At 49.4% G+C, this 27201-nt stretch overlaps 1 protein-coding gene across 1 annotated transcript in view; it reads right to left on the reverse strand.

Annotated features, from left to right (window-relative positions):
* Positions 1 to 26354, reverse strand: part of LIMD1 (LIM domains containing 1) — an 87314-nt gene extending 60960 nt beyond the window's left edge. Inside the window, exon 1 of the mRNA XM_003894554.5 lies at positions 24233 to 26354. Coding sequence (XP_003894603.1) covers positions 24233 to 25640 — 1408 coding nt within the window. The 5' untranslated portion in view covers positions 25641 to 26354. The remainder of the gene's footprint in view (positions 1 to 24232) is intronic.
* Between the last annotated feature and the right edge of the window lie 847 nt (positions 26355 to 27201).

Here is a 27201-nt window from a genome sequence, read left to right on the forward strand (position 1 = left end):
CAAGACCAGCCTGGCAACAGAGTAAGACCTCCGTCTACAAAAAATAAAAAAGATTTTAAAAATTAGCCAGGTGTGGTGGTACATGCCTGTAGACCCAGTTATTCGGGAGGCTGAAGTGGGAGGATTGTTCGAGCCTGGGACTTCATGGCTGCAGTGAGCCATGGTCACACCACTGCAGTCCAGCCTGGCAACAGAGCAAGACCCTGTAAGAAAAGGAAAGGAAAAGGGAAAAGGAAAGGAAAAAGGAGAGGGGAGGGGAGGGGAGGGGAGGAATTAAATCCTGGAACTAAATCGATTGCATTTAGTGGTTGTCTCTCTTGGTCTCCTGTAACCTGGGACAGCTCCTCAGTCTTTGTCTTTCTTGACCTTGGTACTTTGGAAGAGTATAGGCCAATTACCTTGCATGCTGTCCCCAACTGGGGTTTGCCTAAATGTTTCTTCATGATCAGATTGAGGATATGCATTTTTGGCAGGAATGTCCCAGGAGTGATGGTGTGCCCTCCTCAGTGCATCATATAAGGGTGTACATGATGTCAACATGAAGAACAGAACACTTTACTGCTGGTGTTAACTTGATCACTTGGTTAAGGTGGTATTGGCCAGATTTCTCCACTGTAAAATTACTCTTCTTCTCTTTGAAATTAGCAAGAGCTTTATGAAGAAATATTGGAGATTAGGTAAATATCCTGTTCCTTATATTTTTGCTCACTACGCAGCATCCACTGATGATTCTTTTTGTTTGTTTGTTTGTTTGTTTTTTGAGACAGAGTCTTGCTCTGTTGCCCAGGTTGGAGTGCAGTGGTGCAATCTTGGCTCACTGCAACTTCCACCCCCCAGGTTCAAGCAATTTCTGCCTAATTTTTGTATTTTTAGTAAAGACAGGGTTTCACCATGTTGGCCAGGCTGGTCTCAAACTCCTGACTTCAAGTGATCCACCCACCTTGGCCTTCCCAAGTGCTAGGATTACAAGCATGAGCCACCATGCCCAGCCCCACTGATGATTCTTGCCAGCAACAATTATTACAGTGGTCTTTCCAAATGCTGACCTCTTCATTTTCATCATTCTTTCTACATTTTATTAATGGAATCCTCTGTACAAAAGTTTTCCCTTCTCCCCATTTATGTATTTATATCATCGGTAAGGACTTGTGGATATTTATTTTATTCTCTGAGTTACTATACACTTCTATCATTAATTATTTTGTTGCTCAAATTGGCCCAGATTTTGAAGCCAGTTTCTCAAGTGAGCTCACTTTTAACACCACCCTTCCTTGTGAGAAGGCTCAAAATCATGCATGTTTCCCAGGATATTTGCATCAACATAAACTACTAAAACAAATGTCAACCTCCAGCAGAAAGTGTCTTGACCCCATCATGCAGGCTGAGTAGTGCAACATTCATATCGCTTCTCCCTTTCCAGATCACTCCACGTACCCACTCTTGACATTGGTTCAGTTTCCCACCAGCAATTTAGAATACCCCACCCGACATCCTCCACCAATTTGCTTCTCTCCTGGATTATTTCCTTCCATCTGGCCGGGAAATTCTCTGATTTCTCAAATATGGTTCAGTTGTACTCCTTACTCCCTTCAGGTCTCAGCTTAATTTAGGGTTGCCAGATAAAATATAGGATGCCCAGTAAAATGTGCTTTTTTGGGGGGAGGAGTGGTTATTATTATTATTTTGTTTAGATGGAGTTTCACTCTGTTGCCCAGGGTGCAGTGCAGTGGCGCAATTTCAGCTCACTGCAACCTCCCAGGTTCAAGCGATTCTCCTGCTTCAGCCTCCCAAGTAGCTGGGATTACAGGTGCCCATCACCATGCCCGGCTAATTTTTGTATTTTCAGTAGAGATGGGGTTTTACCATGTTGGCCAGGCTGGTCTCAAACTCCCGACCTCAGGTGATCTGCCCGTCTTGGCCTCCCAAAGTGCTGGGATTACAGGCGTGATCCACCATGCCCAGCCTTAAAATGTGAATTTAAGCATGGCAATAAAAACTTTTTAATGACTGTACCACGCAAATTTGAATATCAGATAAACAAGTATTTTTAGTATAAGTACTATCGCATGGTACATATTTATACTAAAAAGTATTTGTTTATCTGACATTCAAATGTATTTTTATTTGTTAAATCTGGCAATCTCAGCTCAAGTATAAGGAAGAGCTCGCGGCTGGGCACAGTGTCTCACACCTATAATCCCAGAACTTTGGGAGGCTGAAGTGGGAGAACCGCTTGAGCCCAGGAGTTCAAGACCAGCCTGGGCTACAGTGAGACTCTGTCTCTACAAGAAAAAAAAATAACACATAAATAAAGAAGAGCGAGCATTTATTATACACATAATTGGTAATTAGTTTCGATAAGACAAGCAACAAAAACATTTTACGATTTCCAAACCTCATTATCCTTTTCTAGAGAGTATAGTTTTTTAAAAAACATTTTTAGTGATGCATACATAAAGAAAAGCCCAAATATTGTTAAGTTTACAACCTAATAATTTTTCACAAAAGAAGCACTCCTGGTAAACACCAAGTAGATCAGGAATCACAGCATCACTAGCCCCAGAATCTGGGTCCACTCTTGCTGAGCCTAAGGACTACCCTGCAGTCCTGCTGGGTCCCAGTGGCAAGACCTTCCTCCCGCATCCACAGCCTCCCTCCTGCAGTGGAACTGTAAAGAGTGGGTCGTGGTGTAAGCACTGGATTCAGATCCGACCTCAGGCATCACTGTAGCTTCTTCACCCACCAAATGGGCTGTGACAATAAACGCATCTCACAGGGTAGCGGTGAGAATTAAGTGAGATCATGTAAGCTCTTACCTCTGCTCCTGGCACAGAGGTGCTCCCATAAAAGTTCATTTCCTTCCCTCCCTTTCCGGGAAAGGTGTTTTCTTCCAGGCCTTAGGACAGTGAATTCATAAAAAGATAAAACCACTCTCCTCACAGACACCCGCATTCCACACACTGCACTTCACAAAACCTCCTGAGTTCTTCCCCAGGCCTCCCAGACTCTCCGGACTGAGCTCCCTCCTTCCCTGCCCCACACCCCTCCCCACTCCTCCACTGGGTAATGACCACACTGTATTGGAACTGTCCCCACAGGACAGCAGGGCCCTTGAGGACTCAGTCACCCTTTTGACCTGAGCAGGTGCCAAGCCCACAGCAGGCGCTCAGTAAACGTCTACCAAGTGAGTGAGAGAATGAATGAATGAATGACGCACGTAATCTGCCCTTAGTTCTCTCCTTCTGGCAGCTCCCTGCTCCCATCTCCCCACTCAGCACGCTTTCAGCTGCCCTCCTGCCTTCCTCCAACTACGGAAACCACAAACTCCAGCAGGCGGCTGAGCATGTACACATGGGGCAGAGATGAGTGGAGCGGCAAGAAGGGCTCGGAGGTCAGTGACCTCAGGCAGTGAGGTGCCCCGCCACACAGAACCAGAAGGGAACCAGAATGAAAATCCTTTCATTTTTCCAGAAAAAACAAAATCCCGAATTCTCTTCAGAAATAACACAGAGTGGATTTTAGAGATGCTCTGAATCTGCATTCACCAAAGAGGAGGAAGGCTGTGCCAGAGAAGAAAAAGAGGCAAAGTGAAAATTGTTGGCAGAGCCTGTTAAAGCTGAGGGGAGGTTTTGTATTCTCTCCAATTTCCCCCCCAGCAGCCCTTCCCGTCCTCCTGCTCCCCAGCAAGTCAGAAGCAGGAGGCTTGGTTGCTGCCAGCCAGGCAAGGGACAGCCTCCAGCAGAGTCCACCCACCCACAAGTGTCTCCTCAGAACAAACAGAAAGTCTCGCAAGCACACTTTGTTCAGTTCTGCAGCTTACCAGGTGAGTGACTTTGTGGCTCTCTGCTTTAGTTTTCCCATCTTCAAAACAGGAGAGAAAATTAGCGGGCACTTTGCAAGGCTGCTGGGAGGAGGAGAGATGGAGCAGGTAGACACCTGGCACAACTGTGCTTGACAGGTGGTCATGAGCCTGGTGTGGGAGGAACAGGTAGGGCACTGGACAGGGTTCATGCGATAAAATGGAGAGTTTAACATCGGTTCTGTGCCTGCCTGGGAGTGTAATGCAGGGCAAACCGTCGGGGCCCTTTCTTAGAAAAGACAAAAACATTGCTCTTTAAGACTATCTTGGATGGGTGCGGTGGCTCACACCTGTAATCCCAGCACTTTGGGAGGCTGAGGTGGGTGGATCACCTGAGGTCAGGAGTTTGAGACCAGCCTGGCCAACATGGTGAAACCCTATCTCTACTAAAAATACAAATACAAATAATAATAATAATAATAAATTAGCCAAGTGTGGTGGCACACCCTGTAGTCCCAGCTACTCGGGAGGCTGAGGCAGGAGAACTGCTTGAACCTGGGAGACAGAGGCTCCATTGAGCTGAGATCATGCACTCCAGCCTGGGTGACTGGAACTCTGTCTTAAAAAAAAAAAAGCCAGGTCGCGGTGTCCGTCCTGTAATCCCAGCACTTTGGGAGGCCAAGGCGGGTGGATCACGAGGTCAGGAGTTTGAGACCAGCCTGGCCAACATGGTAAAACTCCATTTCTACTAAAAATACAAAAATTAGCTGGGCATGGTGGCGCACACCTGTAACCCCAGCTTGAATCGCTTGAGCCCGGGAGGCAGAGGCTGCAGTAAGCCAAGATCGCACCACTGCACTCTAGCCTGGGAGACAAAGCGAGATTCCATCTCAAAAAGAAAAAAACAAACAAACAAAAACTTTCTCCTATCAAATCTGTAAAGTGAGCTATCTGCAATGCACACACAGGCACGATTTTCTTGTGAATCTTCAAGAACCAATACATCTTTCAGGGAGGGGCCAGAACAACTACCAAACTGGAATAGTGATAGACTCACAGCCAGGAGGGGACCCGGGTGCAGCACACAGCAGGGACTCGGGGTGGGGCAGGCAGGACCCCCAAGGCTACTTTCAGGACTTTGGCTCCAACTCTGCGGGTGAGGAAGAAGGTGTCGGGGGCACTGAAGGATTCTTTCCAAGCCCAGGAGGGATGTGACCTGGTTTTGTTTTTACAGGATCCATCTGCCTGCTAACTAGGTCATGTCTTTGGGAAGACTGCTGGCTAGAGAAGAAAAACCTTCTAACAACCACAACTCACTGACACTTGTCCAGCTGTCCCTCGAGAGAGTGAGAGAGCAAGGAACAGAGGTTTGTCAGGAAGATGCTGGCAAGAGATCCCTGTTGGGGGCAGGAGGAAGGGGGCCCAGTTCTCAGAAACTAGGGTGACACAAGTCTCCCAGAAAGTTTCTTAAACCAAAGGGAAGCAGCATTGCCAACAAGTAGCAGTAAGGGAAAATGTTTCATATGCTGGCTTCTGAACTCTATTTTAATCCCTAGAGGCCCCTGAAGGCTGGCAGAATATGCTGCCCCAAAATATGCCACTTTGACATAGGATTATATCAAGCTAAAGACACCTGAAAAACAGCAGATGCAAGAAGGGCATTTCATCTTCAGGAGATGAAAACTCCCATGAAAAACGTGCCCCCTCCCTATGGACATAGAGTATGGAATGACAGACATCAGAGGCTTAGAAGGGAAAGGGAGGAGGGTGGGCGGGAAGTTAGGGATGAGAAATTATTTTTCTTTTTTTTGAGACAAGGTACCAACCTACCCAGGTTGGAGTACACTGGCGTGACTGTGGCTCCCTGCAGCCTCGACTTCCCAGGCTCAGGCAGTCCTCCCATCTCAGCCTCCAAAGTAGCTGGGACCACAGGTGCATACCACCTTGCCCGGCTAATTTTTCGTATTTTTAGTAGAGACGGGGTTTCACCATGTTGCCCAGGCAGCCTCAACTTCCCAGGCTCAAGATACCCCAACTCCCCTCAGCCTCCCAAAGTGCTGGGATTACCGCCCAGCCAGAAATTACTTAGTGGGTACAATTTACACTGTTCAGGTGATGGTTACACTGGAAGCCCAGATTTCACCAGTAGGCAATAGATCCATGTAACAAAAGTGCACTTCTCCCCACTAAATCCATACAAATAAAATATAAAATAAAATAAAATAAAAGGTACCCTCCCTGTACCAGGAGAAAAGAAACACTCTTCAGTGGAGAGTAACAGCAGAGATAATTCTGTACAAAACAGACCTTGTTAAAATAAGGCTTACTTTCCTTTAGCCTCCCCACATAATTTGGTTACTTTTCCACAAATGCCTCTCTTTGTTCAACCTCATATAAAAACATTATGTTTTGTCACTGCTTTGGGTCTTCATTTGTTTATGAGGGCTCCCGTGTCACATAGAACTTTTATTAAATTTGTATGCTCTTCTATTTATCTCTGTCAATTTAGTTTTCAGATCCCACCAGGACCCCAAGAGGGAAGAGGGGAAGTTCTGACTCCCTGACATCCTCTATTGGCCCAACTTTCACTAAAGTCTCCAAATCTACAACAAAGTTAATTTTAGTTCACTCAAATTATTTAACCTTAAATATCTATGTGTAAAAGAAAAACAGTCTGTCCTAACAGTGATTATCCCTAGAGTAGGATGATGGGTGACCATTCCAATTTTTTTCTATACTTTCTGACTTTTCTATAGTTAGCTGTGTTTAAGGTTTAAAAAATGGCAAAAAAAAAAAAAACAACAAAAAAAACCAAAAAAACAAAACAAAACAAAAAAACACCACACAGGAATTTATTTTTTATTTTATTATTAATATTACTTTTTTTGAGACAGGGCCTCATTCTGTTGCCCAGGCTGGAATGCAGTGGTGTGAATCATGGCTCATTGCAGCTTTGACCTCCTGGGCTCACAAGATCCTCCCACATCAGCCTCCCCGGTACCTGGAACTATAGGCATGCACCCCCACGCCCAGATAATTTTTGTATTTTTCGTAGAGACAAAGTTTCACCATGTTGCCCAGGCTGGTCTTGAATCTCTGAGCTCAAGCAATCCCCCTGCCTCAGCTCCCAAAGTGCTGGGATTACAAAGTGGGTGAGCCACAGCACCCGGACAGAGGATTTCTTTTTTTTATTATTATTATTATTTTTTTTTTTACTACAGGTGCCCGCCACCAAGCCCGACTAATTTTTTATATTTTTAGTAGAGATAGGGTTTCACCATGTTAGCCAGGATGGTCTCGATCTCCTGACCTCGTGATCCACCCGCCACAGCCTCCCAAAGTGCTGAGATTACAGGCGTGAGCCACCTCGCCGGGCCTAAGAGGATTTCTGTACTAGAGAAAACTGGTAAAAACAAAACCAAAAAAATGTTTTTTAAATCAAACTCTTAAGAGAGCAAAGAAGCAAAGTAAAATAGTGATGGGCTCATAGCCCATCACTATCAAGAAAGGAATAAAATATCTTGTGAAGATAACATTTTAACAGAGGAAATTGGGAGGGTATCAGCCAAGCATTGCCAGCTCAGAGAACAGGTGGCTTAGAAAGCAACAAGTAAAACAGAGCCCCCAAGAAATTCTAAAAACAGCTTGAGAATCAGAGGAACTTTCATACTGTTGTGGGAATGCTAAGCGGCACGGCCACTTTGGAAAAGTTTTTGACAGTTGCTAAAAAAGTTATACATACCTCTACTACATGATCCAGCAATTCTACTCCTAGGTATTTATCCAAGAGAAATGAAAGCCTGTGTCTATTACAAACACTCATATACATATAAGGTACAGCGGCTCACGCCTATAATTCCAACACTTTAGGAGGCCAAGGCAGGAGAATCACTTGAAGTCAGGAGTTCAAAACCAGCCTGGACAACATAGTGAGATCCCATATTTACAAAAGAAAAAAACAAACAACAAAAAAACCCAAAGACTTACACACCAACAATCCTAAGAGACTTATTCATAATAGCTGAAAATGGAAAAAACAAAACAAAACAAAAAAAACACCTCAATATGGAAATGGAAAAACAAAACTAGTGGTATATCCATACAATGTAATCTTACTCAGCAGTAAAACAAAAGCACAACTGATAATGCAAAAAGCCCAACTGATAATGCAAAACAGCACAGTTGAATTTCACAGATATTATCTGAGTGAAATAAGCCAGACAAAGGAGTACTATAGTTGAGTCTCATTATTTGCAATAGTTATGTTCTATAAAATTGGCAAGAATACTGAATCAGTCAATACTGAACTACTGCTTCTGGCAGAAATACAGGGTTAGGTTTCTGAAAACTTCTGACCACAACATTTTCATCAACTGATTAATATATGATCTTGTTTTTCATGTGTGTTTAATATATGACCTTGTTTTTTATGTGTGTTTCTGTTTAGAGACACCTTCCTTAGTATATATTGTTGATTCATTAACATCAAATTCTCAGCCAACATCCCTGTAGCTCATGCCTGAACAAAGCTTCTCTAATACATATTCTCGTTGTAAAGCACATCACAGTCCTCTTGCTTTTAGGAACACTAGAAAGCACTCCAGCACTATGCCTGAGGGTCATTTGAAACAGCAAAATCATCAACAAAAACCACAAAAATGCAAAAACCATGGCACTAAATAGACCATGAAAAGGACACCTGTTTACTGTATGAGCTGCAACAAGAAGGCGGAGCGTTGCCTTGTTCGACTTCAGCTGGGAAGACAGGTGTCAGGGGACTCAAACTTTTCAGCACTCTGTTATACTTGTGAATGATCACAAAAGAGCTGTGAGTATTAATTTTGGGGTTACAAATAAATTTTAGCAAATAAGCTGATTCACAAATACAGAATCTGTGGATAAAGAGGATCAACTGTATATAAATACTATATGAATCCATTTATATTACATCTTAGAATGGGCAAAACTAACAAATGATTTAAAAAAATCAGAATTGTAGTTGCCTGGAGGTGAGCACTAACTGGAAAGAAGCATGAGGGAACTTTCTGGGGATGGAACTATTCTATATCTTGATAGGAATGTGGGTCACACAGGTGCATGCATCTGTCAAAACTCACCGAACTACACATTTCTCTGTATGCAAATACAGCATTTTGAAAACAATTCCTAGACATTCCTCCTATCAAGAAGTAAGAGTGTGGGAGGGCTTGTGACTACTTAAAGTAATAGAGCACAGCAGAATGATACTAAGTGACTTTCTTGGCTGGCTGAGAAAAAAGTAGGCACTGGCAGGCATTGAGCCTGACCCCAAGTATCCAAGGCAGACATCAAATAGCTTGCAAACGGCCTGGCACAGTGGCTCACACCTGTTATCCCAGCACTTTGGGAGGCCAAGGTGGGAGGATCACTTGAGCCCAGGAGTTCAAGACCAACCTGGGCAACACAGCGAGACCCTGCCTCTATAAAAATTTAAAAATTAGTCAGGCATGGTGGTGTACACCTGTGGTCCCAGTTATTTGGGGAGCTGGGGTGGGAGAATTGCTAGAGCCCAGAAGGCCAAGGCTACAGTGAGCTAAGAAGGTGCCACTGCACTCTAACCTGGGCACAGAGTGAGAATTTATCTTGAGAGAGAGAGAGAGAGAGAGAGAGAGAGAGAGCGAGAGAGAGCCTGCAAACCATGACAGAGCTGGGCGGAAGCCATGCTAGCTTCCTCAACACCACCTCCTTTCTTCCTCCCTGCCCTCCTCACTGCCCCCCACCAACTTCACTTCCTCTGCTCTCTGGCTATAAATTTGGGCAGAGATGCTTCTCCCCACACCTCACACACCCACCATCAGGCATGGGCAACCCAGAGAGGTGGCAGCTGTGTGCTGTGGGCAGAGGAGGGGCTGCCAGCTCCAGTCCATTCATGGCTTCTAACTGACCTCTACGGCCGGCCAACAAAGGGCCTCTGTGTAAGCCCCAGCCACCTGCAAGCAAAGCCTCAGTGATGTCAGGACAGACCTCAGACAAACAGGCCTTTGCAAGCTGCCTGGAAAGCCACCTCCCAGCCTGCCCCTGCATTGGCCACAGGCCTATTGGGAGGCCCATACCCAGGAAAGGGCTCCACAGCCTAGACAGAGGGACAGGACACAGGCATCCCAGTAGCCTGTGGCCCCTGATGAGCCAAATCCCAAATAGCCTTCCTCCCACCTCCCGGGACAGGAAACACCATCGTTCACTTCTCTACCTCCCTCAAGGGAATGGGCCATCTCTCTGGGCTTTCTGCCTGTATTTGCTAAACTGAGTGTATTTTTTAAGGTGCTGGAAAATTGGCTCAGCTGCAATGACCACCTGCTCCATCAAGCCCTGTGCACACAGCAGCTTCGGACCCCAGAGCCCCCATGCTTCTGTGGGAGCAGACTAGTTCTAAGGCTGCGTGGGAGCAGCCTGCCATCCCTTGCATCAGGCATTTGGCCACAGTGGGCTCACCTGGTGGCTGGCAATCACGAAATCAGCCTCTCTTGAACAAATTATGATCTTTTTGTTTAAGCATTTGTGGTTCTGAACAAATTGATTGGGCTTGGCTTTCAGATGGGACAAGGTAAAGATGCTTCCATGCTTTCGAGAAAATGACAACAGCAAGAGAATGTATACAGCATACCATCATGTGTCACAGCCCGTTCTAAGTGCTTTGTAAGGCACAGCCCTGCCCAGCAGAAAAATATGCAAGCCACGTGCGATTTTACATTTTCAAGTACTCATATTTACAAAGTAAAAATAGGTGAAACTAATTTTAATAATGTTTTACTTAGGTCAATATATGCATAAGTCTCATTTCAACATAGAATCAATATAAAAAATATTAATTAGCCACTCTTTTTTCCATACCAAGTCTTCAAAATCCAGATGCGCTTCAAAAGCACATCTCAATTCAGAAAAGCCACCTGTTGAAGTGCTTCACAGCTGCACATGGCCAGTCTCCCTTGCTGGACAACTTAGATCAGACATTAGCTAATTCAGTCCTCACAACCATACACACATTTTACTGATGGGGAAACTGAGGCACAGGGATGTTGAACAACCTGCCCAAGGTCTCACAGCTGTTGGCAGAGCTGGAGGGTGGCAGACCCAAAGCCCACGTGCTTATGAGGTTTTTCATTCCCACCAACAGCTCCTCAAATCAAAGGCACCATGCATGCCTGCCAGCATCTCTCCCTGCTCCCTGGCAAACCTGCGCAGGCCTTTGGCGAGCTGGCCCCTGGAACTCTGTAAGTTTCTACCCAGACAAACCATGGTATCCCAACCCTTTCTGGCCCCTCTAGTCACCACCTACCAAAGGCATCTCTGACCCATGAGAGAGCGCTTATCTGAGTAACTCTGATCAAGTTGAGGGATGTGGACAGCAGCCCAGTGCCCCTGCCTCCCTAGCACGTCAGTGTAGGATATGGACTGATGCCAGGCTATGTGTCCCAGCTAAAGGCACTGATACTCAGGAGGAAGTCAGGGAATATTTGCTCCCCACATCTGGCCAGGGTGTTCACATATTCATTGAGAAGTCTTTTTTTTCTTTCTTTCTTGAGACAGAGTCTTGCTCTGTTGCCCAGGCTGGAGTACAGTGGCACAATCTTGGCTCACTGCAAGCTCCGCCTCCCGGGTTCAAGCGATTCTCCTGCCTCAGCCTCCCGAGTAGCTGGGATTACAGGCACGCACCACCACGCCTGGCTAATTTTTGTAGTTTTAGTAGAGATGGGGTTTCGCCATGTTGGTTAGGTTGGTCTCAATCTCCTGACCTTGTGATCCGCCCACCTCGACCTCCCAAAGTGCTGGGATTACAGACATGAGCCACCGCACCCGGCCTCATTCAATAAGTTTCCATTGGGTACCTGCTGTGTGCCAGGCACTGTCTTGGGCCCTGGAGATACAACGTTGAACAAAACAGACAAAAACCCCACTCCCATGGAGCTCAGATACAGCAGGAGGAACTAAGCAACACCTGTTTGTGACAAAAGGAAGCCCCACTAGTCTTAATTCAGTCTCTTGTACATAGTAGGTACTCAATAATAGCTGTTGAATGAATGAGTTTTCCTGGCTTGGAACTATTTTTTCTGGATGTGGTAATGCAAAGATAGTTCTGGGGCAGGGGCAAGTGAGGGCTGTGGAACCCCACAGGAAAGCCAGTGACCCACTTGGGGTTCATGCCCACAACTCCAGCTTCAGGAACTGGAGCTCCACCCACCAAGGAAACCAAGGAACCATTCAGAGCCAGGCGTGGTGGCACACGCCTGTACCCTAGCTACCTGGGAGGCTGAGGCAAGAGGACTGCTTGAGCCCAAGAGCTTGAGGCTGTAGTGTACTATGATCACACCTATGAATTAAAAAAAAAAAAAAAAAGAGAGAAGAAAACTTCAAGAGGCTCCCCCAGGTTATATGCTAACCGACTGAAATTCCCTTAACCTCAAAATGTAGTCAAGTCTCAAGTTTACTGCAAGAGACAGGACTTCTCCAAGTTAACTGAAACTGGAGGTCCGGCACTTCTTACATTCAACTTCCACTCCATGCTTGGCCCTCCTCCCACAAGCCATGTCACCCAAGTCCTCGCCAGACAACATCTCCCTTCAATACTCTAACAGGTAATCTAGGTCTGGTGAAAACTGGCACAGCCACCACCAGGAACAAGTTATGGAGAAAATACGTCTGTAGCATCCACTGTTTCTCAGCCACTACTGCCGAGCAAACAGCAGCACCGCAACCAAAATAGTTCCCTTTTTTATTCTGATTGGGTAATATTATAAATACACACCACGATTCATTCATTCAGCAAATATCTCAAAACTTCTACAGACCAGGTCTTGTGCTTTCTATTTTGAATCTTATCGCTAATTCAGTGTTTGGTTTTGGTTTTATTTCTTCATTCTCCTTACTTCTTTTTTTTTTTTTTTTTTTTTTGAGACCGAGTCTCACTCTGTTGCCCAGGCTAGAGTGCAATGACACGATCTTGGCTCACTGCGACCTCCACCTCCCAGGTTCAAGCGATTCTCCTGCCTCAGCCCCTCGAGTAGCTGGGACCATAGGCGTGCCACCACACCCAGCTAATTTTTGTATTTTTAGTGCAGGGTTTTACCATGTTGGCCAGGCTGGTCTCAAACTCTTGACCTCAAGTGATCCGCCCGCCTTAGCCTCCAAAAGTGTTGGGATTACAGGTGTGAGCCACGCGCCCAGCCTCATTCTGCTTACTTCTTAGAGACAGGGCCTCACTTGCTTTTAAACAAACTTTGTCATTGTGCACATTTTTCACACCCACCCCATCTCAGCCTTCTCCACTCCGTCAACAGGCTTCTCTGCAAGCAAATGAGGGAAAGCTTCCAAGTTCAACCAATGTACATGCCTGGGATGCCCCTGCCCATACACACATGGTGTCCGAAGCAAGTTCTCCCTTAAACCACCATCACCTGCAAAGTCAAGAGTCTTCTCCCAACCAAGAGGCCTGAATCTAAACTGGCTCTGAGGCTCAACGCAAGGGAAAGGAAACAGAATTATAAGCAGCACAGGACCTCTAGTCTCCATAAGATGAAGAAACTGAGTAAAGAAAAGTGAAGCAGAAAAGTCAAGCTTACAGCCAGAAAGCAGCACAATCAGGCCTGCAATGCAATCCTTGCTGCCCACATTTAATGTAAAGATAACTGTCAGCAAATGCCCTGGAACCTAGCCATGGCCAGCAGCTGAGCTGCCCCCAATTCCATTTCTGTCTAAATTTACTACCTCACTGCATCATCAGGAAGGAATGCAAACTGAGGTAGGGGGAAGGGAGGGAACAGGCGACATTCTGGCAGATGCAAAACCTCAGGGCCAGCCCTGACCATCACGCGAGCAAACGCAGCCACAACTTGGTTCTACCCTGCTGAAAGGAAATCCACCAACCCAGCTGACAGGGAGAGGCAGGAGAACAGGGAAGCTGCTGTTATTGTCAGAAGGGGTTTCAGGCAACAAAAAGCAAATCTGTTCCTGCTTTACCACCTGAAATGACCGTCACATACTGGCCAGCCTGGGCCTGCTGGAATATGTGCTCACCCCCTGACTTGGGGACTGCCTGCTAAGAGGGGTGCCTTTCCACTGGGTCCTCTAAGTACCTCAGTCACTATCCTTCCAGAACTAGCTGCAGGGCGGACTCATGCTAAACGTAAATTCCCTCCCTGGAATGACAGACAGCATCATGGCAGGCTTCCAGAACTTTTTGTATACTACAAAACATGTTTGTGGGGAGGGAGGTAAAGACCCCTGAGATGCTCCCCACCAGCTTTCAGTAACCGGGAGTAACCCATCCTCGCTCCCCAGGGACACAGCGACAGTCACACAACAAGAAAGATGAGGAAGGAACTTGGCCAAGTTGAAACTCCTGGCTCTCAAAACTTAAAAATAACCTGGCTGTGGATCCTAAGAACTCCCTCTGAAACATTCAAGCAGAAAGTCTCCTGCCTTCCAGTGTGACCCTGAGACCTTGTGTCCAGTTGGTTTCCCTGTAAGGGGAAAAGTGGAAAACAAAAACTGGAGTGGATATAAATATTCGCTGGCAAGTGCTACCCTGCTGTTGCCACGCCTTGGAAATTTTGGTGACCTGTTTCGTTTGAGGACAAGGTTTCTGTTCAGATAGTCGGATGGACTCTAAGGACAGTGTCAACCAAAATTTGGTTATGGGCCAGGCATGGTGGCTCACACCTGTAATCCCAGCACTTTGGGAGGCCGAGGTGGATGGATCCCTTGAGGTCAGGAGTTCGAGACCAGCCTGGTCAACATGGAAAAACCCCGTCTCCACTAAAAATACAGAAATTAGCTGGCCAAGGTGGAGTGTGCCTGTAATCCCAGGTACTTGGGAAGCTGAAGCATGAGAATTGCTTGAACCTGGGAAGCAGAGGTTGCAGTGAGCTGAGATATTGCCACTGCACTCCAGCCTGGGCAACAGAGCGAGACTCAGCCTCAAAAACAAAACAAAATAAAATAAAATTTGGTTCTAGCACCTCTGCACACAGCCTGGGGTTGCTCCTGACCCCCAGACAAGGCATCTTGCTCACGCCCAGGGGAAGTACGGGTTGGCACACCCCTACCTATGCCTGCAGCACTTGGGGATGTCACACAAGCACCCCTGAGGGCATGGTCCACTTGCCCTAACCCACACCCCTTCAGAGGAACGAAAGGCAGCCCATGTGCCTCTGAGCCTCTGGGGCTCTGTCCACTGCCCTGCAGGGAGGCACTTGTGCAGGCACAGGCCAGAAGAGGAAGCTGGAGACAGCCTCTCGTTGCAAGAGTGCCACCCAACTCCTCCAGTCGGCAGGCACGCCTCCACACTCTGCCTTCTTTGTTGCTCCTGGAATGGCCCTGGCTCCACCAGAGTACAAAAAGACCTCAGCCTTGAACTACCCATAGCCACAGCAGCCCCTGAAGTTTCTTCTTTGTTAGAAAGGAGAAACTTATAAGAGCTAAGAGGCAGCACAGCACAGTGGTCAAAATCTCCAACTCAGCAGCCAGACTCAGCAAAGCTACTCCATAAAAGTATTAGGCAGGTCACTTAACCTCTGTGTAGCTCAGTTTCCCCGTCTGTGAAATGGGGATAATAAAGTAGGGTTGTTGGGAGGATTGAACAACTTAATACAGGTGAGAAAAGCATAAGAAGTGCTTAGAAAAGTGTCTGGCAGAGAGAAACTGCTAGACAAATTTTAGTAAAACTGTCTCAGAGCCATAACCCCAGCTAAAAATCCCTTATTCCACCTTCACAGCCTAATGGAAGTCCCTCCACTCCTTCAACAGGCATCCACAGAGCCCACAGCATGTGGGGCACTGGGACAAAGAAGGGAGACTGGCCCAGACACTGCTGGGCCTGAGGCCACTAACCTATGACAAATGATCCAGCAATGCCCAGGGTACCACAGGATCCCACGGAGAGGACTGGGTCATGCCAGCACAAACAAGGACAGTGAGTGCCACAAACCAGAGCTCCCAGCTGCCCCCTGCCCTAAGGATGACAAGTTTAATTGGAATGAGCGCCTCAAAAGGCCTGCAGGGTTGGTGATCATCATCGTACCAGTGGCTTGCCACGTGTGGTTGTTTCCTAAAGGACACCTTTAGTCCTTTCTAATCTCACTTTAATCGGATGCACTCTTCCAAGCAAATTGGCCTCTAGCTCAGTAAATGATTCTACATTTGGCCAGAGATCCAAGAATCGCAGTGCCTGATACATTCTGTATCACTAACGGGCTCAGCCACTACCTTTGTACTGGATACTTTCTGCAGACAATCTTAATGCTGATTATTCTAAGGATGGCAGGGACATGAGTGATTCATGTTTCTTCTTTAATTGTATGTATTTTCCAGAATACCTAAGGTAAAAATGATTACCACTTACAATTGCAAATGTAACCATAACTAAAAATAAAGATTGTTTTTTAATTCTGTGAAGGTCTGGGAAGGGGCTGGGATGCCAGGCCGCTTGGCCTCTGCCTTTCCAGGCTCTCTGCCACTGCCAACAATAATGCTGCCCAGTCCCTGTTACTTGGTTAGCTGAAATCCAGGCATCTAATTATACCCAATGCCACTGTCACAGGACTTTGGGCCGGGAAGGACCCTGAGAGGTCATCTTGGCTCAAAAGAGCTAGAGGGACTTGCCCAACACCACACCCTGAGCTCATGCCTGTAATCCCAGCACTTTGGGAGGCTGAGGTGGGAGATCACTTGAGGCTGGGAGTTCAAAACCAGCCTAAGCAACATGGTGAGACTCTGCCTCAGTTTTTTAAAAGAATGCACACAGGCTGCCCAATGTCTAAAGCACTGGGCATCCCCATATCCCAGGGTGTGCATCTGCAGGGCCAGACAGATTGGAGTCTTCAATGTCACTGCGAAATGTTACCAGCAGAATCAGAAATTTACTCCCATGTCACTGGAAACCTGGATTCAACTGGTTCAACTTATGGCACATCTCCAAAAGGCATTCTGGTGGCAGTCCCCAGGTCATCACATCGAGTCATGCCAGTCACTCAGACACAGCCACATGGCTATTGACCTTCTGTCACTTTCTTCCCCTTCAGCACTTGGTTTGGGTTTAATGAAATGCCTGATATGGGAGGAGGCTGGTTAGCCAGTGCCTCTGGGAAACACAGGCAGACCTCTGTCCTGGAATTCTGGAGGGGCTGCTTTATTACCAGACTAGCCCATGTTGTTTCCTTTTATGTAAAAAATGCTCAATTTTTTAATCTAGGCTAGAATTAAGCACCATATTTCAAGCATCTATTGCTAATAAAGTCTGATAAACAGTAATTTAAAAGTCATGAAGGGCCAGGTGCGGTGGCTCACACCTATAATCCCAGCACTTTGGGAGGCAGAGGCAGGCGGATCACCTGAGGTTAAGAGCTCAAGACCAGCCTGGCCAACATGGCAAAACCCCGTCTCTACTGAAAATACAAAAATTAGCCAAGCATGGTGGTGTGCGCCTGTAATCCCAGCTATTCAGGAGGCTGAAGCAGTAGAATTGCATGGGCCCGGGGCGGCGGTGGCTGCAGTGAGCCAAGATCGCACCATTGCACTCCAGCCTGGGTGACAGAGCAAGACTCCATCCCAATTGAAAAAAAAAAAAAAAGGCCGGGCACAGTGGCTCACGCCTGTAATCCCAGCACTTTGGGAGGCCAAGGTGGGTGAATCACGAGGTCAGGAGATCAAGACCATCCTTGCTAACACGGTGAAAACCCGTCTCTATTAAAAATACAAAAAATTAGCCGGGTGTGGTGGCAGGTGCCTGTAGTCCCAGCTACTCGGGAGGCTGAGGCAGAAGAATGGCGCAAACCCGGGAGGCGGAGCTTGTAGTGAGCTGAGATTGCACCACTGCACTCTAGCCTGGGCTACACAGCGAGACTCCATCTCAAAAAAAAAAAAAAAAAAGGGTCATGAAGATGAGGAGCAGCTCAGTGTGCAAGAGACTGTCAGATGGAAGGGCATCTGTAGTCATATAGACAGGACACATAGACATGCAGATAGGACATCTGTAGTCATGCAAATAGGACATGTAGGTACGTAGATAGGACATCCACATGTTCCTTGCTTGGACTGCTTATTTAACCCTGTTCATTGCCAGGAAAGTAAAATCAGGAGAGACAGGCTCCCTGGCCCTGGTCAGGGCAGGGCCATTCTCAGGAGGAGTCACACCTGTTTTCAGGCTCCCAGGCTAAGGTGGGTCTGCCACTGCAGTTTTCTGGGTTAGGATACTGCTGAAAGGACATCCACCAAGGACAGAAAGACTAAACACAATGCCAACCTTTCCTCTCTCCCTGCTGGTGAGGAGCAGGCCTGTCCGTTCACTTTCCGGGTACAGGAGACCCTGGAACCTGCTTATTCTTGCCTTTCCCACCCCTTTGATCATAACGAAGTCTGTTAGAGCCTTCTACCCAAGTGAGCAGAATGTGGCTCTCTCCTGGTTAGCTTTAGCAGTGACGGATCACCCAGGCCCACCCACAGCAGGGACGGTGAGCACAGGGGCTTCAGGTCCAGGGGACACAAAAGTCCACAGTCCAGGCTGGGTGCAGTGGTTCACGCCTGTAATCCCAGTACTTTGGGAGGCCAAGGCGGGCGGATCACGAGGTCAGGAGATCGAGACCATCCTGGCTAACACGGTGAAACCCCAACTCTACAAAAAACATATATATGAAAACTTAGCCAGGCGTGGTGGCGGGCATCTGTAATCCCAACTACCTGGGAGGCTGAGGCAGGAGAATGGCGTGAACCCAGGAGGCAGAGCTTGCAGTGAGCCAAGATCGCGCCACTGCACTCCATCCTGGGCGACAGAGTGAGACTGTCTCAACAACAACAACAAAAAAAGGTCCACAGCCTGAAATGTGGGAGAAGGAGGCATGGAAAAGGCAAGGAGCCCACAAATGCTCCCTATAGCACTTGGGTGTGGAGTGAATCTGGAGGGGCAATAGAAGGCATCCACTCACATGTGAAAGACCACCTGGTCCCACCATGCAAGTGGTCAGGCAGAAGGAAAATCCCAACTGGTGTGGGAGCACCACTACTGGTACCCACGTGGTCTTGAGCAAGTCACTTAACCTCTCTGGCCTCAGTTTCTCAACTGTAAACAAAGAATGGTGCCTACATCAAAACTAAGTGTGCAGGTTAAATGCCAATAATGTCCAAAAGCACTGAACCCCAGTGCCCGGCACACCACTGGCACTTGACACATGGTAGCTATTATTAGAACCATAATGCCCAAGTCACCCGCTCCTACCTACCCTGAGAAGCGGGGGCTGTGGTGATGCGCAAAGGCCCTTCGATGGAGAGGACAGGGGAGGGCGCAGCTGCTGGGGTGCAGCAGGCAGGTGGTCCTCCTGTCAGCCCCTGGGGAGACTGCCCCAGCTGCACAGAGCTGCCTTGCCCAAAGCCACCATCTTCCTGGGCAGCCCACAGCCAACAGCTGATCCCCGAGGGAGTGTGAAGGCTGGGCCATGTCAGGCCAACTAGGATGACCCTAAAGGACTTTTCCAGCTCCCAAGCTCCCTGTGGGGTCAGGCCCCAGCAGCTCAGCTTTCTTCTAGCCATTCCTGATTCCTTCTCCACTTTACACAGGTGGGGACCCCAAAAGCACCTTTTAATAAGCCCTTGTATGGTAAACTCTGTCTCAGTCAGTTTCCCAGGAAACCCAGCCTACAACAGGTGGTTTATTTGTGGGGTTTTTTTTGTTTTTTTGTTTTGAGACAGGGTCTTGTTCTGTCACCCAGGTTGGAGTGCAGTGGCATGATCATGGCTCACTGCAGCCTCACCCTCCTGGGCTCAAGCAATCTTCCCACCTCAATCTCCCAAGTAGCTGGGACTACAGGTGTGCACCACCATGCCTGGCTAATTTTTCTGTTTTTTGTAGAGATGGGGTCTATGTTGCACAGGCTGGTCTTAAACTCCTGGGCTCAAACAATTCTCCTGCCTCAGTCTCTTGAGTCGCTGGGATTACAGGTGTGAGCCACCACATCCAGCTTGTGTCCTTTTTCCTTAGAAAGGGAGAAGAGGACCAGTGTGAGGAAGACAGGTGGATCACATGGAGGAGACGGTGGGGCACAACTAACAAAGGCACGGTGCCCTCTGCACCCCACCTCTGCAGTGTCAGCAGTGGTACTAAAACAGAAGCCACACTGCACTAGGTGGTATAGGCCAGGAGCAACGCCTAGAAGACCAAAAACCCAACGCCATGGACAGAGAGACACAAAGAGGCCACAGGGGTGTGGCTGGAGGAGGAAGTAGGCCCAGCAGAACAGGGAAAGAGACACATCTCTGTAGGATCTTATTTTATTAAACCCACAAAGACCAGCCATGGAAAGTGCCAGGAGAGTTTCCGTGCCACGTTAATCAGTAACTGGAAACTGGGCATCTTGAGACTCTAAGGGCTTACAGAGGTGGCAAGAGGGATTCACAAGCTCTTTCCACAAAGTCAAATACCCAAAGGGACACCTTTGACTTAGGAAGGGGACCAGGCTAACCCAAACATCTACTTTGCTTTGCTTTTGGCCTGAGTGGCATCGCGTGTCATGGGGACTTCTGTCACTCTGACTCTCACTGCCAAGCACTCTGCACCATTAATCATTCCTCTATTTGGAAGTGGAATCTAACCATTATTTAACAAATGTAACATGTTGGGTAGACAAAATCTTTCCAGTAATACCAGATGTAGGGGAGGGAAAAGTATCTGTGGGGGTGAGCCCCTCAGCTGTCCAGCCTCCTCAGGCTACTGACAAGGGAGGAGCAGTCTGGAGGAGCACGCAGTCTGTTCAAGTTCCCCACACAGGGACAGGCAAAGACTGCCATTGCTCAGACCGAAAGACTTCCTCCTCTGCCCCAAGGGAGGTCGCGGAAGAGCAGATGGAAGCTCTGCCACCAAAGCAGGCATGGGGCAAACCCTCTCCTACACAGTTGGCAGCTCGGTCCTGGCATGAGCGCTGCAGGGAGCAACCAAGCCACACCTAAAGGACACAAACCACGCAGCCCCACAGTCCCACTCCTGGCAGCTGATCTTGCAGCTACGCCTGTCCCTTGTAGATGGGTACATTCCAAAGGCCCATCGGTAAGGGTTGCTTAAGTGACCTTAGGTGACCCGAGCACATCGCACAGCAGCCACGTATAGCCAACTCAACACATGCGGATGCAGAGCCACTGCAGAGACGCTGTGCAGTGGAACAGCATGCCACTACTGGGGCTGGCAGAAACACATATGCTCATTACACCCAGGACACTCGACCAGACAGGCTGGGAAAAGAGGCTCAGTTTTCACTGTGTGTGCTTGCTTATCTGTGAAGTTTATACAAAAAATGAATAAAATACACAATTCCATTTTTAAACGAAATTCCAGAATAGGTAATGCCACAGAGACAGAACGCACATCGGTTGTTGCCAGGAGCTGGGGGAGATGGGGGGAAACAGGGAGCAATTGGGTTATAGGGGTATGGGGTTTCCTTTTGGGTTGATGAAAACATTTTGGAACTAGACAGAGGTGTTCATTGTACAACACTGTGAATGTATTAATATTAAACAACACTGAATTGTTCACTTCAAAATGGTTAATTTACCTTATGTGAATTTCATCTCAATTAAAAATAAAAAATAAAAATAAATAAATAAAATAGGCCTCCAAATCTCTGCTTGGGAGACAGTTTGGCAATGCTGGTTAGATGCGTGAGCCCTGAGGCTGAACTAAACTGTCAAGCTCAAGCCCCAGCAGCACCCAATATGACCTGTGACACCGCCAGTAATTTAATCTCCCTGAGCTTCCATTTCCTCCTCAGTAAAATGGGCATAATGGCAGAACCAGCTTCCGAGGATGCTGTGACCAGTCAATTCAATAGTCGGCACCAAGCGTTCAGTACGGTGTCCAGCACAGATCAGGCCTGTGGGGCCTCTGTGCTTGCTGTCCGCTCTGCCAAGAACACCATTTCCCTGGGAAAACACACGGTCCAGTCTCCTGCCTGCCTTTGCTCAAATGCATCTTCTTGGTGGGACATTCCTTGATCACCCAATTTAAAACTGGAAATCTCTCTGCCACCCCCAGCCCCAGGGCTCCATTTCCTTTCTCTGCCTTGATTCTCTCCCTAGGACTTGCTTATTTACTTCATTCACTCCCTGCCTCCTTCTACTACATTGTCTGCTCCAGGCAGGCAGAGGTTCCTGTCTGTCCTGTTCACTATGTATCCCCAAGACCTGGAACAGAGCCTCAAGATAGGTGCTCAATAAATTTTAATATATGCTGAATGGATGAGTAGCATTAGCTAATACTGATGCTCTGATGCACGGCATAAACTTGCATCCCAAGATAAATAAAACTGCTGCTTGTGTTGTCCAATGAGCTTGAAATTTACAACTAAACAAAAGTTTAAATTAAAAGACCCACAGTATTTCCAGCTATTACTCCCAAACGTGGGAATGTGCTGAGGAGAAAAGAGTTCACGGTGAGATGGTGCCATGTGCTTTAAAAAATAAACCAGTAGGCCGGGCACAGTGGCTCACACCTGTAATCCCAGCACTTTGGGAGGCTGAGGCAAGAGGATCACTTGAGCCCAGGATAACAGCCTGGGCAACCTAGAGAGGATGCCCCCACCTCCACGCCCCCTTCCTCCCCCGCTTCCTCCTAGGTAGTCCTAGCTGCTCAGGAGGCTGAGGTAGGAAGATGCCTTGAGTCCAGGAGGTCTAGGCTGCACTGCACTCCAGCCTGGGCAACAAGGCAAGACCTTGTCTCAAAATAAATAAAGAAATAAAAATAAAGTTAAAAAAAAGTAAGCCGTAAACAGTTACCCTGACCTCAGCCTGCTGAGTATGGGGTGAGAACTGGCTCCCACGAGGTTCTCATGAGAAGCAAAACACAATGCTACCGTAAGTTGCACACATCCAGCAGCCCAGTACCTCAGACCTTGGTCCCTCAAAGGACCTTGGGACACTTGTTCGTTCACGGAGAACAAGGGTAGGCTGACAGCAGTAAGCCAGCTGTCTTCCTCTCCCAGAGCCTTCCCTGTCCCTGCCCTCCATTCGGCAGAGCTGCTACCCCAGCAGAACGCAGGCTATGGGGAACACGTGAGCTCAATTATCCAAAGTTAAAAAATGAAAAACCCCTCCGATTCTCCACGAATAGGCTGTCTTTCTAGTTAGCTCTCCTATGAGACAACTAATCATTACTCAACAGAAAGATGCAGCTACCACTAAACCCTGTGCAAAGAAAAAAAGTTGAAGCTAGCAGTCTCCAAGAGTTTGTGGTTTTAAAACAGAGAATAAAACAAAACTTGCAAGTTTGAGTAAAACCAGGAAGACACATTTTCCATCCTAGTTTGAGCCATGGCTGTGGTGCTACCTGGCTGTTGGCTGGGTTAGGAGGCTCATGGTGCAGCAGGGCTCAAATCTCGCCACACAGCAGGGTCACAGCTTGCTGGGTCCCATCCCACAGTTTCTGATTCAATAGGTCTGGGGTGGGGCCCAAGAATTTCCATTTCTAATCAGTTTCCAGGCAAAGGGATGCTCCTGATCCAGGGACTACACTTAACCACTGCTCTGGCCAGGCGCGGTGGCTCACGCCTGTAATCCCAGCACTTTGGGAGGCCGAGGCGGCCAGATCACGAGGTCGGGAGATTGAGAACATCCTGTCTAGCGCAGTGAAACCCTGTCTCTACTAAAATAAATAAATAAATACAAAAAATTAGCCAGGTATGGTGACTCGTGCCTGCAGTCCCAACTACTCAAGAGGCTGAGGCAGGAGAATTGCTTGAACCCAGGAGGCGGAGATTGCAGTGAGCCAAGATTGCGCCACTGCACTCTAGCCTGGGCTACAGAACGAGACTCCATCTCAAAAAAAACAAAAAAAACAAAAAAAACAAAGAAAAACCCCTGCTCTACGAGTCTTTCATGGTAGTGTTTGACCTGCCTCAACTGCACACAAGTACCCACCTACACAGAGACACACACACACGGCAGTCAAGAGCACCTGCCTCAAATCACTGGTCCCTCAAACAGCCAGAACAACCAGATCTGCCCAACCAACTACAGGCTGAATGCTCAGGGGTACCTCCCCCCTGAGAAAGCTGGTCTCATTCAAGTCCTGCATGAGCCTGTCACTGCAGGAGGCTCTAAAGTCACACCCAAAACCCTTGAAATCCAAAGTCACAGCATTTCTCTTTTCTGAGAACAGTCACGAGCAATCCCACCCTGCTGCACCCTTCACACATGGGTAACCCCAGCTGCAAGGTCCGCTTTCTGCCCCAGCATGCTTTCAAGTTTCTGAATCAGAAAAAGCAGCTGAAAGAGGAAGCCCAAAACAAAAAACAGAAAAATAAAAAAACAGGCCACTCAAGGAGAGGTAGCTACAGCCTACAGCATCCCTGGTAGGAAGCATGTTCCCCAACCTCAAGAACCCCATCACCCCACCATAGGCAACTCCACCAGCCTCTCACTCACCAAAGTAATCGGCCTTCGGGTGAGCATCCATCTCTCGCTCCAGACGTTGGGTGAGGGCTTCTAATTTCAACTCAGCAGCAGAGGGTCTCAGTTCAGGACCTGGGACCAGTGGCTGGCAGGGCAGCCTCACCCTAGGGGAACTTGGGCTCTCCAGGAGCACAGGTCCCAGGCTACCATCAGAAGACCAGCCCAGGGTACCCTCTTTACAAGATAACTCAGGCAGGGTGGACATCACTGGATGGACAAGACTGGTGGGGCTGAGCTTGGGACCAGTGCCAAGGTCTGTGCAGCCAGGCTTCGGCCCCAGCCCAGGGACCGCACCCGGCTGTGAACTGTCCAGGCCAGCTGGCGAGGATGACGGGGCAGAACTGGAAAGATAAGATTTGGGCCCATCCTGGAACCAAGGTTGGGGGGCCACATTGGGTTTGGACATCACACCTGAAACCTCACCCCCCAGCCCCGAGTTTGATCTTGGAAGACCTCCTTGCCTGGGGCAGCTCAGGGCCAGGGGTGCTGACACAGAAGGGGTCCTGGGCTGAGCAGGCCCCAGAGCTGGTGCTCCATTCTCCAAGTTTGGGGAAGGCAGGCCAGGGCTCACCCGCTGGGAGGAGGCAGTGGACCAAAGGCCTGTTGGCTTCTCGCTGCTGCGGCCACCAATGCCACTATCCTGACCACTGAGGCTACCCTCAGAAGATCTGCTGGAGCTCAGGGAGAGCTGTCGCTGGTTTAGGGGATGGTCCCCACAGGGTTTGGGCAGTGGTGGGTCACTCCCCAGGGAGCTAGGCCACCCACTCCCTACACTCAGGCCGATGCTGGGGAACACTCCTGGTTTGTCACCCCACTTTGGGCTTGCCAAGGAGAGGTTGTCGTAATAGTCTCCGTGAGTGAGGCAGGAAGGATCCTCGCAGGGGCCCGGCTGGTGCAAAGCAGACATCTCAGAAGTCGCCGGGCTCTCCCTGGAACCACAGTCCTGGCTGCCATGCCTTGTGCCATGCAGGTATGGCCTGGATCTCTGCTCCTGCGGTGGGTACGGGGGCTGCCCAGCAGCGAAGGTGGTGACTGCCCCAGGCGCCCCTGTCGAGGCAGCAAGAGGAGGCTTGGCAGCACCATCCACAGTCAGCTTGCTGCCCACACCAACTTCCCGACGGGTCTGTGGGCCCAGGCGGCCCCCTCCATTGACAGGGCCTCTGCTTCCCCTGGGCAGGGTCTCCTCCTGCAGGAGCTGCTGCTGCTGCTGGAGGTGGATTTTGGCCATCTTGGTGGCGAACACCCTGCGAGTTTCCTCAAACTCGGGGTTGTTGCCTGCACCCTTGTCCACTCGGAAGAGCCCATCCTTGGAGGCCTCATACATGTTCAGGTCCTCGATGAATTTACTGGCCTCCAGGCCCAGGTCGTCATACTTATCCATGCTGCAGACAGGTGTCCCGGCCTAGCGCAGGTGCCGTGTGTGTGTGTGTGTGTGTGGAGGGCGGCGGTGAGATGCTGGCGAAGGGTTGGGGCTCAAGTCCGACCCAGTACAGCTAAAGACTTCCACCTGCCTAGCATGAAGGGCATGACCCCAGGACTTAAGAGTTCAGCCGAAGTTGAGACCTCAACGCCAGCTGGACCAAGTTGGCTTCTAATTCCCTTTCCCCTGGAGACGTCCTTGTTGGGGTAGCTGGTGGCACTTCGCTGTCCCGGGCCTGCTCGGCGGAGTTCTTTTCTCCTCTCCAAATTATAAAAGGAAAAAGAAAACAGCAAAAAAGTAAAATCACATCCTCCTCAGGCAACCAAATGCGGAAACCCACAGCAAGGCAGCAGCCGACTGGGCCGGGTGAAGCTGAATCGGCCAGGAGGGCGCCGAGGCCGTGAGTCGGGCCGGAGCAAAGGCGTGGAGGCTGAGGCGCAGGTACGTCCCGGGCGCTGGGTCCTCCGCTGCTTCCCCGGAGCTGCGATCCCGGCCGGCGCCTGGCGGGAGCGCCGTCCGGGACGCACTGGCGGCCGAGCAGCGGCAGGAAGTTCACGGCAGCTGGGGCTGGCGGCCCATTGTCCGATGGCGGCGGCGGATCGGCGCGCGCGGGCCGGAGGGCGGCGGGACGCGGAAGTGAGTGCGCCAGGAGCAGTCCCTGCTGCTCGCTCTCCGGCTCTGCACGTCCCGAGCCCGCGCGGGGGCGGAGGGGGCGCCCGAGGGGCGGGGACGGCGCGCGGGCGGGCGCCCAGGGGCAGGCCTGCACACGGCAGCGTGGCTGGGCCTCCCGCCCCCAGTCCTGGCTGGAGAACCCCGAGGGGTGCCCCGCAAGTCCGTCCCACGCTCTAGCACTGGGACTGCACGGGAGTTCGCCACGGCCACTGCCGCCCCCTGCGAGACCTGGACCGAATTGAGTGCTCCGACCTCCCTTCCAGTCTCGGGTCCTCAGCCCGGCCCCGCCCCTGGCAGCGCTGGGCGGGGTCCTCCGCTTGGAGACGGGCGGCCTGGGTAGCCTGCATGGGCCCAACACTGGCGCTGGGAGTTTGCGAGGAGTTTGGAGGATGCCACTCCTCGCTCCACTGCCTCAGTTTGCCCGGTGGAAAGCCAGCCCTGTGTGCCTCTCGAGGCCGCCACTGTCCAGGCTGTGCCCGCCGCCCGGCTTGCCCGAGGTGCACTATTGGAGAGGCGCACGGGCATGTCACCCGTGGCTGGCCCACCGTCCTCTTTGACAGATCGGGAGACTGAGGCAGAGAGGGGGAAATGCCCGGGATGTCAACGTAACCAGCAAAGCGTAGATGGGAGCCCGGGCCCTCTGAAAGAGCGGAAAAGAAGAAAGTCTCGTTGTGCCCGCGCGCATTTCACGTCCTCAGTGCAGCAGTAAAAGTACATGCCCTAGTAGGCTCGTTATTCATAGAGGGACCCATCTGCAAGTGGATCCGCGCGGCTCCAGGGACACCAGGCCTGACTCCTTGGCGCCCCCGCATGGCCCGGGACTCCCTATACCAGTTCCCAGGCGATCCTG

The sequence above is a fragment of the Papio anubis genome, chromosome 2, assembly GCF_008728515.1.
Source record: "Papio anubis isolate 15944 chromosome 2, Panubis1.0, whole genome shotgun sequence".
Taxonomy (NCBI): Eukaryota; Metazoa; Chordata; class Mammalia; order Primates; family Cercopithecidae; genus Papio; species Papio anubis.